The sequence below is a fragment of the Castanea sativa genome, chromosome 2 (assembly GCF_040712315.1).
Source record: "Castanea sativa cultivar Marrone di Chiusa Pesio chromosome 2, ASM4071231v1".
Classification (NCBI taxonomy): Eukaryota; Viridiplantae; Streptophyta; class Magnoliopsida; order Fagales; family Fagaceae; genus Castanea; species Castanea sativa.
The window spans coordinates 32,790,771-32,806,496 of NC_134014.1; the positions used below are offsets into that span (position 1 = coordinate 32,790,771).

The window sequence follows — 15,726 nt, forward strand, 5'->3', positions numbered from 1 at the left end:
TATAATTGATAAAGTAGGTTTTGAGATGATAAAATAAATTTTTTTTTTTTTAAGAAATCGGATGTGAATGCTGTATCTTGAGTGCCATACATGTCAGCAATTAATTAAAATGTGGAAATACATGTTTGCAAAAGTTAATTATTTATTTCTTTAGTAAATTACCATTTTGGTCCATAATGTTTAGAATGTGTTAATTTGGTCCAGATTTACACGTTAGGGACCAAAATGGTATTTCACTCTTTTGTCTTTAATTTCTCTTTTAATTTCGTCTTTATTAAAATAAAGAAAGCAGCCAAACACTATCGCCAAAGTTGAGATGGCCGAGTTGGTCTAAGGCGCCAGATTAAGGTTCTGGTCCGAAAGGGCGTGGGTTCAAATCCCACTCTCAACATTTCTGATTTTTATTTGTCTTAATTTTTAACCAATTAGATTTCAGATATCATATTCTCTATTTATTTATTTATTATGTTGGAGGGACCTATTCTTTATTATTCATTCTTATTATCCACACGACATTGTGGCGCCAAACCAAACCACCGTGCCTTATCCACCTAAGTCCTAAGTCCTAACCAACCTTACCATTTTACCTACGGTCTCAGTTCAGTTTTGTTAGTTGCTCAGATTCTTAGAGTTGTGGTTAGCCATGGCTTCCCTTTCAAACTTAAAGCCTGCTAGCGCTTTCACTGCCAACTATCATCCAAAATGCTCCAAAACCATCCCCCACAAAATTAAATGGGGTGTCATCAGAGCTTCCTCTGCTGCTCCTGGTGTTGACCTCAACACTCTCCAATCTGCCATTGATAAGGTTACTTAATTTCTTTTCAATTCCACTTCCCACTTAACTTGTTAAGATTTTTTTGAGAACTTAGAATTTCATGTATATTTTTTTTAGTGATATGAGCAAGTGGTCAAATGACTCAAACACTAATAACTTGCAGGCACTTTGGGTGAATATTTAAAAAGTTTGAACATTTCTTTAGATGCAAAACCATTTCATTGTAAATATTTCAAGCATAGTATGGATTGGAGTAAATTATATGTGTGCGTTGAGTGGTGTGCGCTATGCGTATACTAGTAATTATGATAAGTCCTTTTGGGTGCACCCAGGATTGGTTAGCGCTATCTTGGGTCATGACAAATGGTATTAGAGCAAACCAAGTAACACAGAGTAGCTTAGGGCTTTGCAATGTATTGTGGGATGTTAAGAATTTAATGGGGAGCTCAAGCCTTTGCTAAACATATTACAATATATTAATTGAATCAAGCCTTGCGCAGAAGTTTAATGGAAACAGAATTTGTTCATATCTGTTCTGTGTGCGAATGACATGTTTACAAAACACATAATTAGTGTACAGTTGGGAGAAGCTGCAATATGAGATACCCCTTTGGAATTTCTTTAAGCGAAGATCCTTTTCGTAGTAGTGAAGGGCAGTCATGAGAGAGTAACGGCCAAATAGTCACTAGCCTCAACCATCTTTAAAACCAATTATTTTGCCTAAGTTGGTTCTTTGTCATTCTTCCAGTGAAGCTATGTAGAATGTTGGTGAAATCAGGCTATATTCATCGTCTTTCCAGTTCCACCATTATAGTTGGAACACTTGAGAATATTCTAAAATTTGTCTTAGAGAAGATATTAGCTTTGGAATTTGGTTCTTAGATTTGGAGTCTATGACTATGGTTGATTTACTCCTTCATTTTCTTCTTTGTTAGCTCTAGATGATCAGGGAAAGCGTCTGTAGAGTGTAGAATGATTTTTACTCTAAAGGGAACTCTCAAGAACTCTGGTATTAACAAAGCCATGTGTGAGAAATGGGGCATCAAATGCCTGCTCTAAATAAAAAGCCTACTCAGAATTTAGAACAGGATGCAGTTCAGTTTGTATAGGGCTAGATGAAATTGTTGCTGGTAGCTTTGTAGAGGGTTGTGAGGGTGTGCTGCTCTTAGAGTAAATGCAAGAGTCTTTGTGTTTTCTAGAGATGTAGTTTTGTCATGAAGGCGTACTCCTAAAATTGCAGTCATAAATTTGCAGTCAGCATTATTTTGATAATTTATTGTACTTGATGCTGCTAATGCCTAAGCAATGGCAGGTTTAGTGTGCTGATTTCAAACACGTAACCGTGAATGCAACCTTCCTTGCCTGTGACTCCTTGCAGTCGCTGTTTTTTCACTAGCATTTAAATGTGAGGTTTCACCCTCCCATCCCTTCCTTTTGAGTGTGTGAAAATTATTGTACGGCAGAAACCAGACAAGTCAAATTTTATCCATTAGACAAATGGCTCTGGCATAAATTAATGACTGTCTTGTTTCCACTTGTGGATGATTAGATAGTGTGCTGCTTCGAACAGATATCCTTGCATTGATCTTTTCCCTTCATTTTAATACAGGAACTTTTATGTTTCTCTTGTGCTTCCAACATATAACACCTAGGTTTATTAATTTTTGTTTGCAAAAACCTGCAATCCCCAAGAAACCTGAAAGATTAAAAAATCTTTTTCTTTGGTGTCCCGGAATTTTTGAGCATGTGACTTTACCCCAGGCATTACACTCCCCCATCCTAGACAAGGCAAATACTGGGATAAATCACCAGGGCTAAAGGGTTAGGATTCGAACTTGGCTGACACTTCCTAAGATGCTTTTACTTCAGGCCAACGTGTTAATCAGCCTAACCCCTTGCGGTTCTCAAATATCCAAACTCTTAGTTCATTCATTCATCTCAAAAAAACAGAAAAAAAAAAAAAAATCCTATATTGGGGAATAAAAGGAGTGTGATTGAATTAAGAACCGATTTCAAGGATTATGGAACTTGTTTATATCAAATGGAGGTCTGCATTGGTAGTCATTTTAAGCCATAGTGATTCAGTTTTCCATCTGCATCTTCTGAGTTTTGAAAAGACAGAAGGTTGCAAAACAGACCGTACAATTTGCCAACAGGGGAATAAAATTTTAAAGTGTTTTATTTGTTACAAGATCGACTACCACAAAAGAGTTGGAGGTAATTGGAAAGATACAATGTATTGTATTTGTCAGCAATTTTCAGTTTTTTTCTTACCTTCAACTGCAATCCATGTTCTGTATGGTACCTACATGAATGATATATCAATTAAAAAAGTAAAAAGATCTTCCTACTGCGTGGGACCTTCGCCATCAATTGGGTAGGTTCTAAGCAAAAATCCTGCTCGTTGAATTGGTTTTGTATCCATTTGCTTCTTAAAAGCACAACCAAGTGCTTATCTCTAACACTTGTAGGACATAAGCACTTTGGCATGCTACGTTACTTTGATGTGCTTACCAATTCATGATCCTGTAACTGTTCCTAACTGAGGCATATACTTTTTCTGCAGAAAGATAGTAATGCTGTTAAAGAGGCACTTGATCAGCTGAATGAAGTTGGTTGGGCCAAGAGATGGAGTTCTCAGCCATATGTCTCACGTCGGATGGTCAGTCTCCATTACAAGTGTGAAGTTCTGGGAAGTGGTACTAAAAACATTAGCCACATCTACAAACCCATACATACTTGTATCTGAATAATGTATATCTGTTCACTGCTTTGAGTTCATCCTTTTATCTTACTTTGTTAGATTAAATAGTTTGACTGCTTCAAAATTCATGCATCAGACATCTCTTCGGGAGCTGACAAGTCTTGGAATAAAAAATGCTGAGAACCTTGCAATCCCAAGTGTCAGAAATGATGTAAGTATATATAAAGCTTTCTAATTGCCTTTGTTGCATTGGGTAAAGCGTGTAACAACAGCTAAGTCTTGGTCTAAGTTTCAATTGTAGACTAAAATGCAATGCATCACTACTGCAACCATTTCGAAACTTCAATATAAAAACCCTTTAACTTAGGAAGAATTTCCTGAGGTTTTATTTATTATATATATACACACACACACACACACACACACACACACACACAGATTTCAAGATGTCAATGTCCTATTTTGACCTCTTTTGTTATCCCATTTTTCCTTCCCATTGCTGCTTCTTTGAGCTTGTGAATTTTATAAAGTAATTAGAATTTCATGAATATTTTTGTGCAAATTCGATCTGATTTCTTATTCTTTGCACTGTAAAAGCATTGGGTCAAGACGCTGTTCATAAAATTGACATCTGTCAGTGATACAGGCAGCTTTTCTTTTCACAGTGGTGGGCACTACAGGTTTTTTAGGTGTTCTTGCTGGTCAGCTTCCTGGGGTAACTTTAATTCTGCCCCTTCTCCTCTGTATAGATGCGCACAAGTTTTTATACCATCTTAAACAATATACTAGGAGGGCATGCATACTCGTGTTCTATTATCATGCAATATTTGATTCAAGCAGCCTCTTCTCCCCAATTGACATGTAAGGAAATTTATTTCTGTATTTTCTCCTCATTCATAGAAATTTGAAAGTACGTATTTCTCACTTCGTTTCTGCTTAAGCCACATAATTTCACAGCTAGTATCGAACCCTTTCACTTCATGCTGCTTTTCTTTAGGAGAATAACAAAGTTCTAAAAGTACTCTCAGTTGGTGAAGTCTTCTACATATATTGTGGACATGCAAAACAATGTAAAAAAAGTTCATATAAATAGGCCAAGACGTGTTTGAGAGAAAATGAAATCTGTATCCTTGCTCTCACTGCTTACTTTAAGCTGTCTCAATTTGTTTTTAATTATCACTAGAAAAAGAGCATATCTTCATCTTGGTTTTCTCTCCCTGTCTAAAAACCTTAAAAAGCAAACTTCCGGACTGAAAATGCAATGGTTTCTCTTTCCACGTGCATTTTTATATCAGTCTTATCATTCATGGTTATATCAATTGCATCACATATTATGTTTCTAAATTGCTCTGCATTCAAATGAATCCTTCCTATGGGTGACATGTTGCTCTTTTCATGCCCAAGAGGATTGAAGACATTTTTTCATTATTTATATTTTTAATTTATAGCTATGAAATTCATTGATGCAATGCCTTGGTAATGTAAATTGTTAGGAGAAAATTTAAAACAATTTTCGATTTTGATGATGTCTTTTGTTCATACCATCCCTATAGGACTGGGGCTTCTTTGTGCCTTACTTGATTGGGAGCATATCTTTGATAGTTTTGGCGGTGGGAAGCACTGCCCCTGGGTAAGAAATGTCTCTAAGATGGAATGCAAGTTTTATCCCATTAAAATTGTTTTAAATGAAATTTTAATACAGCTGAAGCCATCAATATTTACCTTCTACTTTGAGTTGGCAAAATTATTTCATATGTATTACACTTCTCTCTCACATATAAGTGGATTCTAATTTTATGCATCGAATCTACATGTGAGACCCACTTTTATATGAGAAGAATGTGTTACATATAGGTGCACTTAAAAAGAATGTGTTATGCCTAGGGTGCATTTAGTAATTTCAACCATAGTTGAGAGCTAATTTATGACTTGTTTGCATTAATAACGTTCTTATATCTGTTGTAGGCTTCTTCAGGCTGCTATTGGTGGCTTCTCTTCATTTTTTCCTGATTATCAAGAAAGAATTACTAGTCATGAAGCAGCTCATTTTTTAGGTACTCTTTTTTTTATTTATTTATTGAAATGCATATAACAAACATGAGATACGCCTAATTGATCAAGACTAATGGGATAATGTTCTTTACAAACCTTAGTTGCTTATTTGCTTGGCATCCCTATTCTGGGCTATTCATTGGATATTGGAAAAGAGCATGTCAATCTCATTGATGAAAGGCTGGAAAAACTCATATATAGTGGGCAGATTGATGCCAAGGAACTAGACAGGTATCCATATAACACCAGTAGCTACAAAAATTGAACATTTTTTTATTTTATTTTAATTCTTACCTTCTATTCTCCTGAAAACTAGACACTGTTTGATAATGTCTTAAATTTCCAAGGTAAAGGTTGTAGATTTTTATGCAAGGTATATGATAGTAAAAAATTAAATATTATATCGCTTTATGATTAAGATCTATTTGGATTAAACAATGTGTATAAGCTCTATTTGTATATTAAAAAAAAAAGAGGTTGAAAGTTTGCGTTAACTACCACCAACAGAAATTGCAGAAAAAGGCAACGGTACAAAATTACCATCTTATAAATTCATCACATGCTGAATTGTATAAATTTGACTGGTGCAGAATAAATTAACTGTAATAGCCAATCTCAGGTTGGCAGTTGTAGCAATGGCAGGACTAGCTGCAGAGGGTTTGAAATATGACAAAGTGGTTGGTCAATCTGCTGATCTTTTCACCCTTCAGGTTATAACTGAATCTTCCTATGAATTTTTCTTTTTTCAAATATGTCTTGATTGACAGTAAATTTTTTTTTTTTGGGGCGTTTTCTGTAGAGATTTATTAACAGAAGCAAGCCACAGATTAGCAAAGAACAGCAACAAAATCTTACAAGATGGGCTGTAAGTTTCAAATGAGTTTCACCCAGTTTCAATCAATTTTTAGGTCATTACTAGAAAATAATTGTATAAGCAACCTTGATCTTGAAGTGCATCAATAATAAAATGCTAATGTTAAGAAATTAATGCAGGTTTTGTTCGCTGCATCCCTCTTAAAAAATAATAAGGTGATTCATGAAGCAATTATGACGGCAATGTCAAATAAGGCAACTGTACTGGAGTGCATTGAAGCAATCGAGAAAGCAGCGTAGTTTCTAAGACCAGAATCCTTGTGAAAATTCACTTTTGCATCAGACTTGAACTTCCTAAATGTAGCTTGATCATTCTTGTCCCCTCATAATTCTTGCAATGACAGTAATCAAGATGATTCACAGTAGTACCTTTGCCTGCTACCCTACAGGATAATCATTCTCGATCAAGAGAGTGAAAAGTTATGAAACATTTGCAACGGTATAGTTTGCATGATAACTAACCAATGCCTATGGTACCAGATTAAGAAACCACACCTAAACGAACCTTTTATTTATTTATTTATAATAGATATGAAGTTATGAACTACAAGCTTAGTTTACTCTCTCTCTCTCTCTCTCGTCTGTTTATTAGTGTCTTTCCTTTTCTTTTGACCAACAAATTCCCAGTTTCACCAGTCATAAAATTTAATGCAAATGCTGTGACATTATGAATAGCTAACCAACTGAAATCAGCACATGAAGACAAAAAATATAGAGACAGCAATTTATTCAATTGAAACAAAGTATATCCGGAAATATTGCTTCAAGCAGGACAAGTTGTTTATTGTTTAAGAGTAAACTCTGTATAATGGTTCTATTAAAAAAAGCATGAGTGGCTTACATTCAAGGGGTAGCCAGTTATTCTCAACAAAAAAAAAAAAAGTTGTAGACCAGTTTAAAAAATCTCAGCATCCATTACAGTCGGCCATACATAGAAAGCATATTCCTCATTTTCGTTGCTTCAGGCTCCAGGCTATCAAAGCTCATGGAACTAGGCATCCTCCAACCCCAATTTCCAAACTGTGTTCAGTAGAAATTCATCATACACAAGCAAAGCATGAAATATTGATCGCATGTGTTAGAAGGTGAAAATAATAAATTCCTTTCAAAAATTGGTCATTTTCAAATATTATAATCAACCGTTTGAAGGCCAAGAACCTTATAGCTCAACTAGTTGGCACCTCTTAGTGTTTATAATGGAAACATCTAGGATTCAAATCCCCCCTCCCCCCAACTATTGAATTATAAAAATAAATAAATAAAAAAAATTTTGAAGTCTCTCTTCCCCCGAGAGAGAGAGAGAGAGAGAGCAAAAGGGCAGGGGAGGAATGAGTGTAATATGAAACTGGTGGTAGAACATTTCAAATTTGCTTATTGTTTATACATGGTAAATAATTGCAGAAGAAAAGTTAACTTATACTTGAGAAAGATAAGATTGATTATATCGCGTAACAGTAACTCTGTAAATAGAAAAGGCCTCTGTTGGTGTTTTCAAAGATAGTAACTCAAAGGTATTACTACCTGTGTAATCTGACCAGGCTGGACACAAAGGCCTCCGGTTCAAGTTTGAATTATCTTCTATTGTAAGAAAGACATGATTTGGGAGATTGAGTGAACACCAACCACCCCCCCCCCCCCCCCCCCCCCCAAAAAAAAGACAATAAACAAAAAAAAGGAAGAAAAAGAAAAACTGCTGCACTGGACATGCTCCATACTAACAGCACATTATCCAATTTGGCTGGACTGGATTTCATCACAATATCTTACCTGAGTTGCGGGGATGTTCATCCTGGCAGAATTCCCTAGCCCCAGCACATCTTGTATAGGTATGATTGCAGTTCGGGCCACTGAAGATAACACAGCCTGTATGAGGGTCCATGAAATATCATCTTCCTCATTAATTGAGAGATACTTTAGTACCTGAGGAAACAATTATATTAGATTAAAAATACAAGCATACCTACACCTTTGCTTATATACTGTTTCAAATTTATCATGTTAATGGGGGATTGGAACAATTAGAAACCACACACATTGGACTTCTCTTCTTGCTTCAGGATGTCCCACCAGCCTCGGATCTATAATACAAAAAACGTCTATTAGTACACTCTGTCTAAATTTCCAAGTCAGGATTAAAGCATCAGAACAAAGGTCTCAACAATTATGTAATTACAAATCAGTGTTATATCAGATCATGTTACAGTTTCCCATCATTCCCCAAACTAAGAAGATAAATTGAGCAACAGATTGAAATAAGTCCATGGCATGGAGGAATTTTACTGTGTCATTATCGTGAGTTCCAGTATACACAACTTGATTGTGTTCATGATTATGAGGCAAATGAGGGTTATCAGCACCACTTCCAAAACCTGGACAAGAAAAAAAGAAAAAAGGACAACATAACATCGTGCAAATTCAAGGTATGCCACAGAAATGACCATTTAAAAGACAGTAATATATTGCTACCAAACTGGAGGACAGCCATTCCAGGTGCTCCAATGGATTTCCTAAGCTGGACTACATCCTCTGTGATAACTCCCTGTCATGTGACAGCACAAGAGATAAGAACATATCAAGCAAAAAACAAAGAATATGCAAACAGGATGTTTCCTTACACAGCTACCTCGAAATCTTCACAACAATCATTAACAGGGCCAAATAACAAACATCCAATCTTGTCTGAACCCCAATTAATACTTTAAGTAATCATGAGAAATAAAGTTTCCCAGCCCTAACCATATTAAGCTATGAATGTGACAAGAAAGAAGCATAAACCATGATGGACATTTAATATATTGTGCATGCACAGATGACTGGACCATAACAATGTGCTGCTTGGCTATGTTATTGATTAATTAATCTAGTGGCGGTGCTCAACAGTTTGTATAACGTTCCTTGTCAATAATGTTTCAGATTCCCACCATCTATTTTCATAATATGAGAATTGTGCAATTACTAAAACACTATTCATTTCCCTCTATGATATAACAATAGATTCATTAGAATACAATAGACATCAATGACCATAACATTTTTTTTGGGTTTTTTGGTCTAAATGATTTCCGAGGCCCTTGAGCACTTGATAGTCCCCAGGCACATGCAGCTTTGCCGCACACCAAGAAATTGCCACAAAGTTTTAATATGGTAGAAAAAAAAGTTGAATTAAACCAATCTTGGACCCCTCCAGAAAGCTAACATGCTTGCAATACCCCAACAAAATAACAAGAATAAAATTTTATCTGGTAAGTAGCATTTTACTGAAGTCGACAGGCTATCATATAAATGACCATGAGTTACTACAGATCTGTGAATCCACATTATGAGTGTTTCAAACTTTAGTAAATTGTTAGCAAGTAATACAATGCCAAAAGGGCAATTGGATCATATATATCTATACAAAGGGTGAAAATGGTGACAAATTAAGTTATTTTTGTATTATATCAGATAAAACGTACCAAATCTTCTGCTATTATATTCATCTTCCCAACTGCTCCAGAGATGGCATCGAATAAGGATTTTCCAGGTCCTGCCTACCGTCACAAAATAACAGCTGGAGTGAATGAAGGGTAGCTGGAGAAAAATTATAGTGAGATCTGAATTACAAAATCCCGACCTTCCATCTTCCAATCATTGCAACCTTTGCTTCTGCAAAATCATGTAATACATCAGTGCTTGCACAAGCAACAAAAAAACAGCATAATACAAAATCTAAATTATCTCACCGGAAGAGACAGCCCAAAAGCCAGCAAATCCTCTGAAGTGGTCTATTCTGAATTCATCATATATATCTTGCGCACGCCGTAAGCGGCGTATCCACCATGAAAATCCATCTTTCTCCATGGCTTTCCAATCATACAGAGGGCTTTTAAACCAAAAGTGAAGTAAATTAATGAGCTGGAAAAATATAGAAAACCAATTACAAAAAGTTTTGAGTAATGTAAGAGTAAACATGAGTTATGCTACGAACAAAGGTTTGAAGTTCTAAGTATCAAAATAAAACTAAGCATACAGTTAAATACAAATTGGTTGCATACAACTAGCATTGCATGAGACCCACACACACACACACACACACACACACACACAAAACTGAAACTTCAGCTCATATGACAGAAGGTAGCCAAACTCACTCTTGTATGATTGACAAACCAAAATGAGCACACAGCCATTGCTGTACATTTGGACTAAGGATACAATGTTTCAGTTACAATACCCAGTAAATTTCGTAGAGATCAGCAACCAATTAGACACAACATGATCTAGGTAGTTAAAATGAAAAATTTCACTGCCCAAGTCCTCCAACTGCCACACCTCCTCCCCCCCCAAAAAAAAAGGAAAAACCCCCCAAAAAAAAAGAAGAAAGAAGGAAAATAATGGAAAGAAGCCACAAAAAAAGGACAAGAAAGCATCATTATTCCTCTGGACAATTAAAATTCTGGCCTTCAATATATGTATATAGATGTCTTTGAAATTCTAATAAATAATTTATATTTGCTTGGCAGGGTCTAGTGTAGTACAAACCTGCCCCACAGCTGACCAGTTTCACTGAATGCATCAGGGGGAACACCACTAACTAGAAGAGGAAAACCATTCCTGTTCTACTAGAGAAAATAAATAATTAGTACTTTGCACCATAATATAATGCTTCCAGAGTATGTTTCAATAATTAACAATTCTCATGATTCACTGCGAAACTACTCACTAGCAAAAAATGTTTCCTATTTGCCCAAACATCTGCACTGTGGTAACCTACATAAATGGGCATGTCGCCCATTATGCTGATGCCTTTCATCTGTGCATACTTGCGAACTTTCTGCCATTGTCTTTGGAATAAGAACTGTTGTGCTATGAATTTATCTATCTGAACAAGTAAAAAACATGAGTTTGTAATCTTGGCGGTTTTTAACATCATGGAAGATGATGTGAGAAACTACAAGCCCATAATACAACTAAAAAGCTTATCCAGATCTTACAAAATCCTTTTTGCTTTGAAAAATGTCTTCCAAAGCTGCAAGATGGCGATTTTTTAAAGGTTCAGGCCAATCATACCAACTGAAAGTATTTAAACTGTCGTCAATAGCTGCAAAATAGGCTGCATCTTCAAGCCAGCCTACCAAATGGAAAAAAAAGAGAAATACATAAGGAATCTAGATCCAGGTCCGCAAAGTACAAAACTGCACTCAAAGGCTAATTCAACCAGATACTATAAACTCTCTGCACATCTGGATGGGAATTGGGAAGTGAAATTTTTATTTGAAATGAAAGAAGTGCAAGTGCATGAGTTAACAAATCATAAAATCTTTCACAAACTATCCAGCAAGCAAAATAATTAATTCATTATTCTTTCTGTTTATTTTGTACAGTTACCAACATCATAAAGTCAATGCAACAGTATTAAATAAGGCCCAGGTACATCATGTAACATGTTAGAAAAAATTCCTTTAAGATGATTCTAGATAGGAAATTCATGGAATAGATTTTGTGTAGCCAACCTCACAATAGAAATAGGGTTTGTTATAAATTTATCCAATGTACGTGGATTGCTTGCTCAACTTATAAGAAGAAAAAAGTACCATCTTCTAGTGTATACTATTTATTTTTACCAAGGACAGTTTGGGTGGTAGAACTAAGGCAAGATTAGGACAGCATCTTTTTGAACCCTACAACACTTTCAACTGTTTGCTAAATTAATAAAATCAAACAGGCCACTGGTTATTTAGCTCCTGCATCGTACATTTATGTGGCATACAAGATACATATTTGTAGACTGAGATTCAGGCTCATTTTTTAGAACAACATTTAAATCCCATCAGACGCGCAAAATTCATTTGGTTATGCCTTTGCCTCTTTACTTTCTACATTTTCAAATGCAACGATGGAGATGGAAATGGAGTACTTGGGATCAGCGGAATTTTAAAACAAACTCTACCTGATTAAGACTCAATTACATTATTATTCGAAAATCTCCACCTGTTACTTAAGTTCTCAGGTTAAACCTAAATTTAAAATATGTACAAATGGTATTTTTTAAATTTAACACAAAGAAATTAGGAAGTCGTTGCTTGTGATCTAGAAAGTGCAACAAAAATATACAACCTACCATAAAATAATCCCCCCCCCCCCCCCCCAACCCAAAAAAAAAAAAGGATGCATCATTTCAATTGGCCTTCTATACATTTCAACTTTTCATCAATGACAATGTTAGCCACGGTTCTAAATATAATTCAACACAATTATTTATTATAAAGATGAGATAAAATGTGTCAAGAACATCATTTGCCGCCCAGATCTTTCCATTCACAAGACCTAGAATTTCTCTAACCACCAATGTAGATGGAAGCTGATGGGCTTCAACCATTTTTAGAAAACAGTTGCAAGAGATACTTAACAAACTAAAAAGTAAAAAAATCTCACTTGAGATATTAGGATCTCTACGGAAAGCTTCAAGTTGACTCTTAAGCTCCCCTTCACTCGAAATGAGCCTCTCTGCAGCCTAAGAAGAGACAAAAATAAGAAGAATTTAATGTAAAAATGAAAACAAGATACTGAAGAATAGAATAGTTATGCAGTATTTAAGTAAGCATCAAGTTTACAAACAGAGAGTCATGTTTAGTGAATTATTTTTCTTTTCTGTTTCTTCTATAATATTTTCTTTCCTTCTTATTCTTTCTTTTTTTTTTTTTTTTTTTTGTGCACAGTTTTCTGCAGCCTAAGAAGAGACCAAAAAATAAAGACCCAATCCAAGAAGCAGAAAATTATTAAATGTACAAGTAAATTTGACAGACAAGGTACTCACTACTACCAATTTCTTGCCCTTTTTATGTCACAATTTCTTTTAGCATAACAAGCAGACAGGCAGATATGTCATTGCACATAAATTTTGAACAATAGAAACAAGGTAATTGTTATTTTGTATGTAGTCTTCAAATAAATAGCAGTGTGATGGTGCAGTGCAGTTTTGATGGATTATAATGGTAGGCATGAGGGTAGTATGGTAGTGGTGGTAAGGCGGGAAGTAGTTGCAGTAGCAGCTAGGTAGTAATGGTGATGGTGCAGCAGTGGTAATTCTGCTTAGACTAATATTTTTAGCAAAGCTTTGTAAGGTAACACAAGCAATTAGAAACAAGTGACGCATAATTGGTTCTCAATGATCAAGGGATTCTTACAAGTGTAGGGTCTAGGCTTAACTCACTGAATCAGCAAGATTTTTAACCAACATGACAAAATAAAAGGAAAAATTAAAACTTTATGCTGCTTAGATTGTGTACCTTAACTATCAAAGGATCCTTTAGGTCAGCAACAGCTGAGTAGTTCACACGGTCAGTGTCACTGCATGAACAACAAAGCAGTAATAACAGAGAGACATAAATGAAGAACCATAGCTTAATGTCTTGGTGCAGTCATAAGTTAAAAGTCCTCACACTGGTTTTGGTAGCTCCTCCTTCATCAACAGACCATCCTTAACAAGCTCTTCAAGAGATATTAGCAGAGTGTTACCACAATTTGCATCCTGAAAGTAATCATGTCAAGGATAACTGCCTACAATTAAAATGACACTTACAAAATAACATTGGAACTAGATATGCTAACACGTATAAATTGAGAGTCAAATAAGGTGGATCATATAATTTCTACACAATATGCATGTAATCATGTCATACTTAGATACAGGATGTAACACCCAGCATAATGAAACCTAAGCTGGATATCTAATAAGCCACAACAAACCCAACGAGTTGATCACTATTATTTATTTACCTTTTCTTTTTTAATTATCAATATAAGTACAGGCCCATTCCATTCCTTTGTGATTCATCCAAAATAACACCAATATTAATAACAATAAATAATTGATAATATGAGCCAATCCAATGCTAAGCACACTAGAGCGAGAGATCCTATTCCTAAGGGATGATTTCAAAGAAGCTTTTATTCTCAATTAAAATTTGATATATTGAACAACACATTCAAAAGTCACCTCCTCCCTCCCACCAAAGAAAAAAAGAAATGGGAATACAATAACAAAACAATAAAGAGATAACACGTTCATGTGGGAATGAAGAGTGTCACCTGGCCCGAGTAGGGTGACCCTTCTTCATTAGCCTTCCTCCCAGGAGGAACAAGCGGAAGAACCTGCACAAATAAAATTTATGTTCAACAGAAATTCATTTCCGCATAACGTTACGTTTGGTCATTACCATAAGGCCAACACACCACACCACACCACACCAATGGATTTCTTTGTGGTGTTGGTGTCAGTGTCAGTGTCAGGCCCCTTATTCAATGACATTAGACACAGGCACAAATAAATTTAAAAAAGCAGTTGTTCATGTGCGTATAAACAATTGGACCTTAAATTAAATGCAAAATTAACACACAGAAACAACCAGCAGAAAGTATTTGATTTGAATAGAATAATTACAGGTTTTATCACAAAAGTAAGTGTGGCAATGACTGTGTACTTGTTAGTTAGTTAGTTTGTATTGCACTATCATCACTCTTTTCCTTTTGATCAGGCACGAAGTGAAAGCACAGAGAAGAAGAAGAAGAAGCAAATGCAACTATCTGTGAATTCAAAACAAAAGGGAAGAGCGGGACCTGCCAGACGGAGCAGCCAGCTTGGTGAAGCCAGTCGATGAACCGAAACGCCTCGTCGCCGAGATCGCCGATACCGTGAGGTCCTCTAAACGACGTCGGATGGAGTATCACTCCGGCTCTTCTTCGATTTTCCGGATCCGGCTTCGGGAACCACTCTCCGTAATCGTCTGGTAAGTCTTCGCCGACTGCGGCGGAGAGAGAAGAAACGCTGCCGTTATGGAAGCGACAAGAGAATGGTTTGGGTTTGAAGGACAGTAAAGCGGTTGCGGTGGGAACTGAGGAGAGTAGTGAAGAGTAGCTGTAGAGCTTTGGACTTGGAGAGGGAAGGGAGTGCGAGAGTGAGAGATAGCTAGAGATCGCCATGTGAGAGAGAGAGAGAGAGAGAGAGAGAGATTGGAATTTGGAAATGGCGGTTTGGAATTTGGATTTAGCTTTGGAAGATTGAGTTGAATTAATAGTAAAGAAACAGAGTGCTATGCAAACAGAGAACAGTATACATGTGACGAGTGACGAGTGACGAGTGACGAGTGACGAGAGAGAGGGGGAGAGTGAATCAGAATCAGAACCAGATGTGATTGTGTTGACCATCACACTCCACGTGGCACGGAGTGACTGGTCTTACTCTTAGCTTCTCCAATGTCAGACTCGCTTCCTTGCTTGCTTTGGTATGTATGGAGCTTCACAGATTTCCCATTTTGGAATTAAAATAAGCACACTGACCGAC

The 15,726-nt window shown here is 36.2% G+C and overlaps 2 protein-coding genes and 1 non-coding gene across 5 annotated transcripts; 2 read left to right on the plus strand and 1 right to left on the minus strand.

Annotated features, from left to right (window-relative positions):
• The first annotated feature begins 310 nt into the window (after nucleotides 1–310).
• TRNAL-AAG (transfer RNA leucine (anticodon AAG)) lies at nucleotides 311–391 on the plus strand. Its single transcript has one exon. It is a non-coding gene; the product is annotated as a tRNA-Leu (tRNA).
• Nucleotides 392–490: 99 nt separating this feature from the next.
• Nucleotides 491–6,951, plus strand: LOC142625648 (uncharacterized). 2 transcript variants are annotated; one of them, XM_075799316.1, is made up of 10 exons: nucleotides 491–805; nucleotides 3,342–3,437; nucleotides 3,616–3,690; nucleotides 4,126–4,194; nucleotides 5,033–5,109; nucleotides 5,445–5,533; nucleotides 5,633–5,762; nucleotides 6,151–6,241; nucleotides 6,331–6,396; nucleotides 6,525–6,951. In XM_075799316.1, exons 1-10 carry the CDS (start codon nucleotides 644–646, stop codon nucleotides 6,642–6,644), a joined length of 975 nt encoding a protein of 324 aa, XP_075655431.1. In that variant the 5' UTR covers nucleotides 491–643; the 3' UTR covers nucleotides 6,645–6,951. The 2 variants fall into 2 exon arrangements, with proteins under 2 accessions (XP_075655431.1, XP_075655432.1); XM_075799317.1 differs by having other exon boundaries at nucleotides 666–805; nucleotides 3,342–3,474.
• Nucleotides 6,651–15,726, minus strand: LOC142625646 (4-alpha-glucanotransferase, chloroplastic/amyloplastic). 2 transcript variants are annotated; one of them, XM_075799315.1, is made up of 16 exons: nucleotides 15,003–15,726; nucleotides 14,475–14,537; nucleotides 13,826–13,914; nucleotides 13,673–13,733; nucleotides 12,819–12,897; nucleotides 11,378–11,514; nucleotides 11,107–11,265; nucleotides 10,926–11,002; nucleotides 10,127–10,266; nucleotides 10,018–10,049; nucleotides 9,860–9,934; nucleotides 8,871–8,943; nucleotides 8,685–8,773; nucleotides 8,438–8,482; nucleotides 8,172–8,324; nucleotides 6,651–6,787 (listed from the first exon to the last, which is right to left on the minus strand). In XM_075799315.1, exons 1-16 carry the CDS (start codon nucleotides 15,588–15,590, stop codon nucleotides 6,752–6,754), a joined length of 1,896 nt encoding a protein of 631 aa, XP_075655430.1. In that variant the 5' UTR covers nucleotides 15,591–15,726; the 3' UTR covers nucleotides 6,651–6,751. The 2 variants fall into 2 exon arrangements, with proteins under 2 accessions (XP_075655430.1, XP_075655429.1); XM_075799314.1 differs by lacking the exon at nucleotides 6,651–6,787 and adding an exon at nucleotides 7,109–7,424 and having other exon boundaries at nucleotides 15,003–15,724.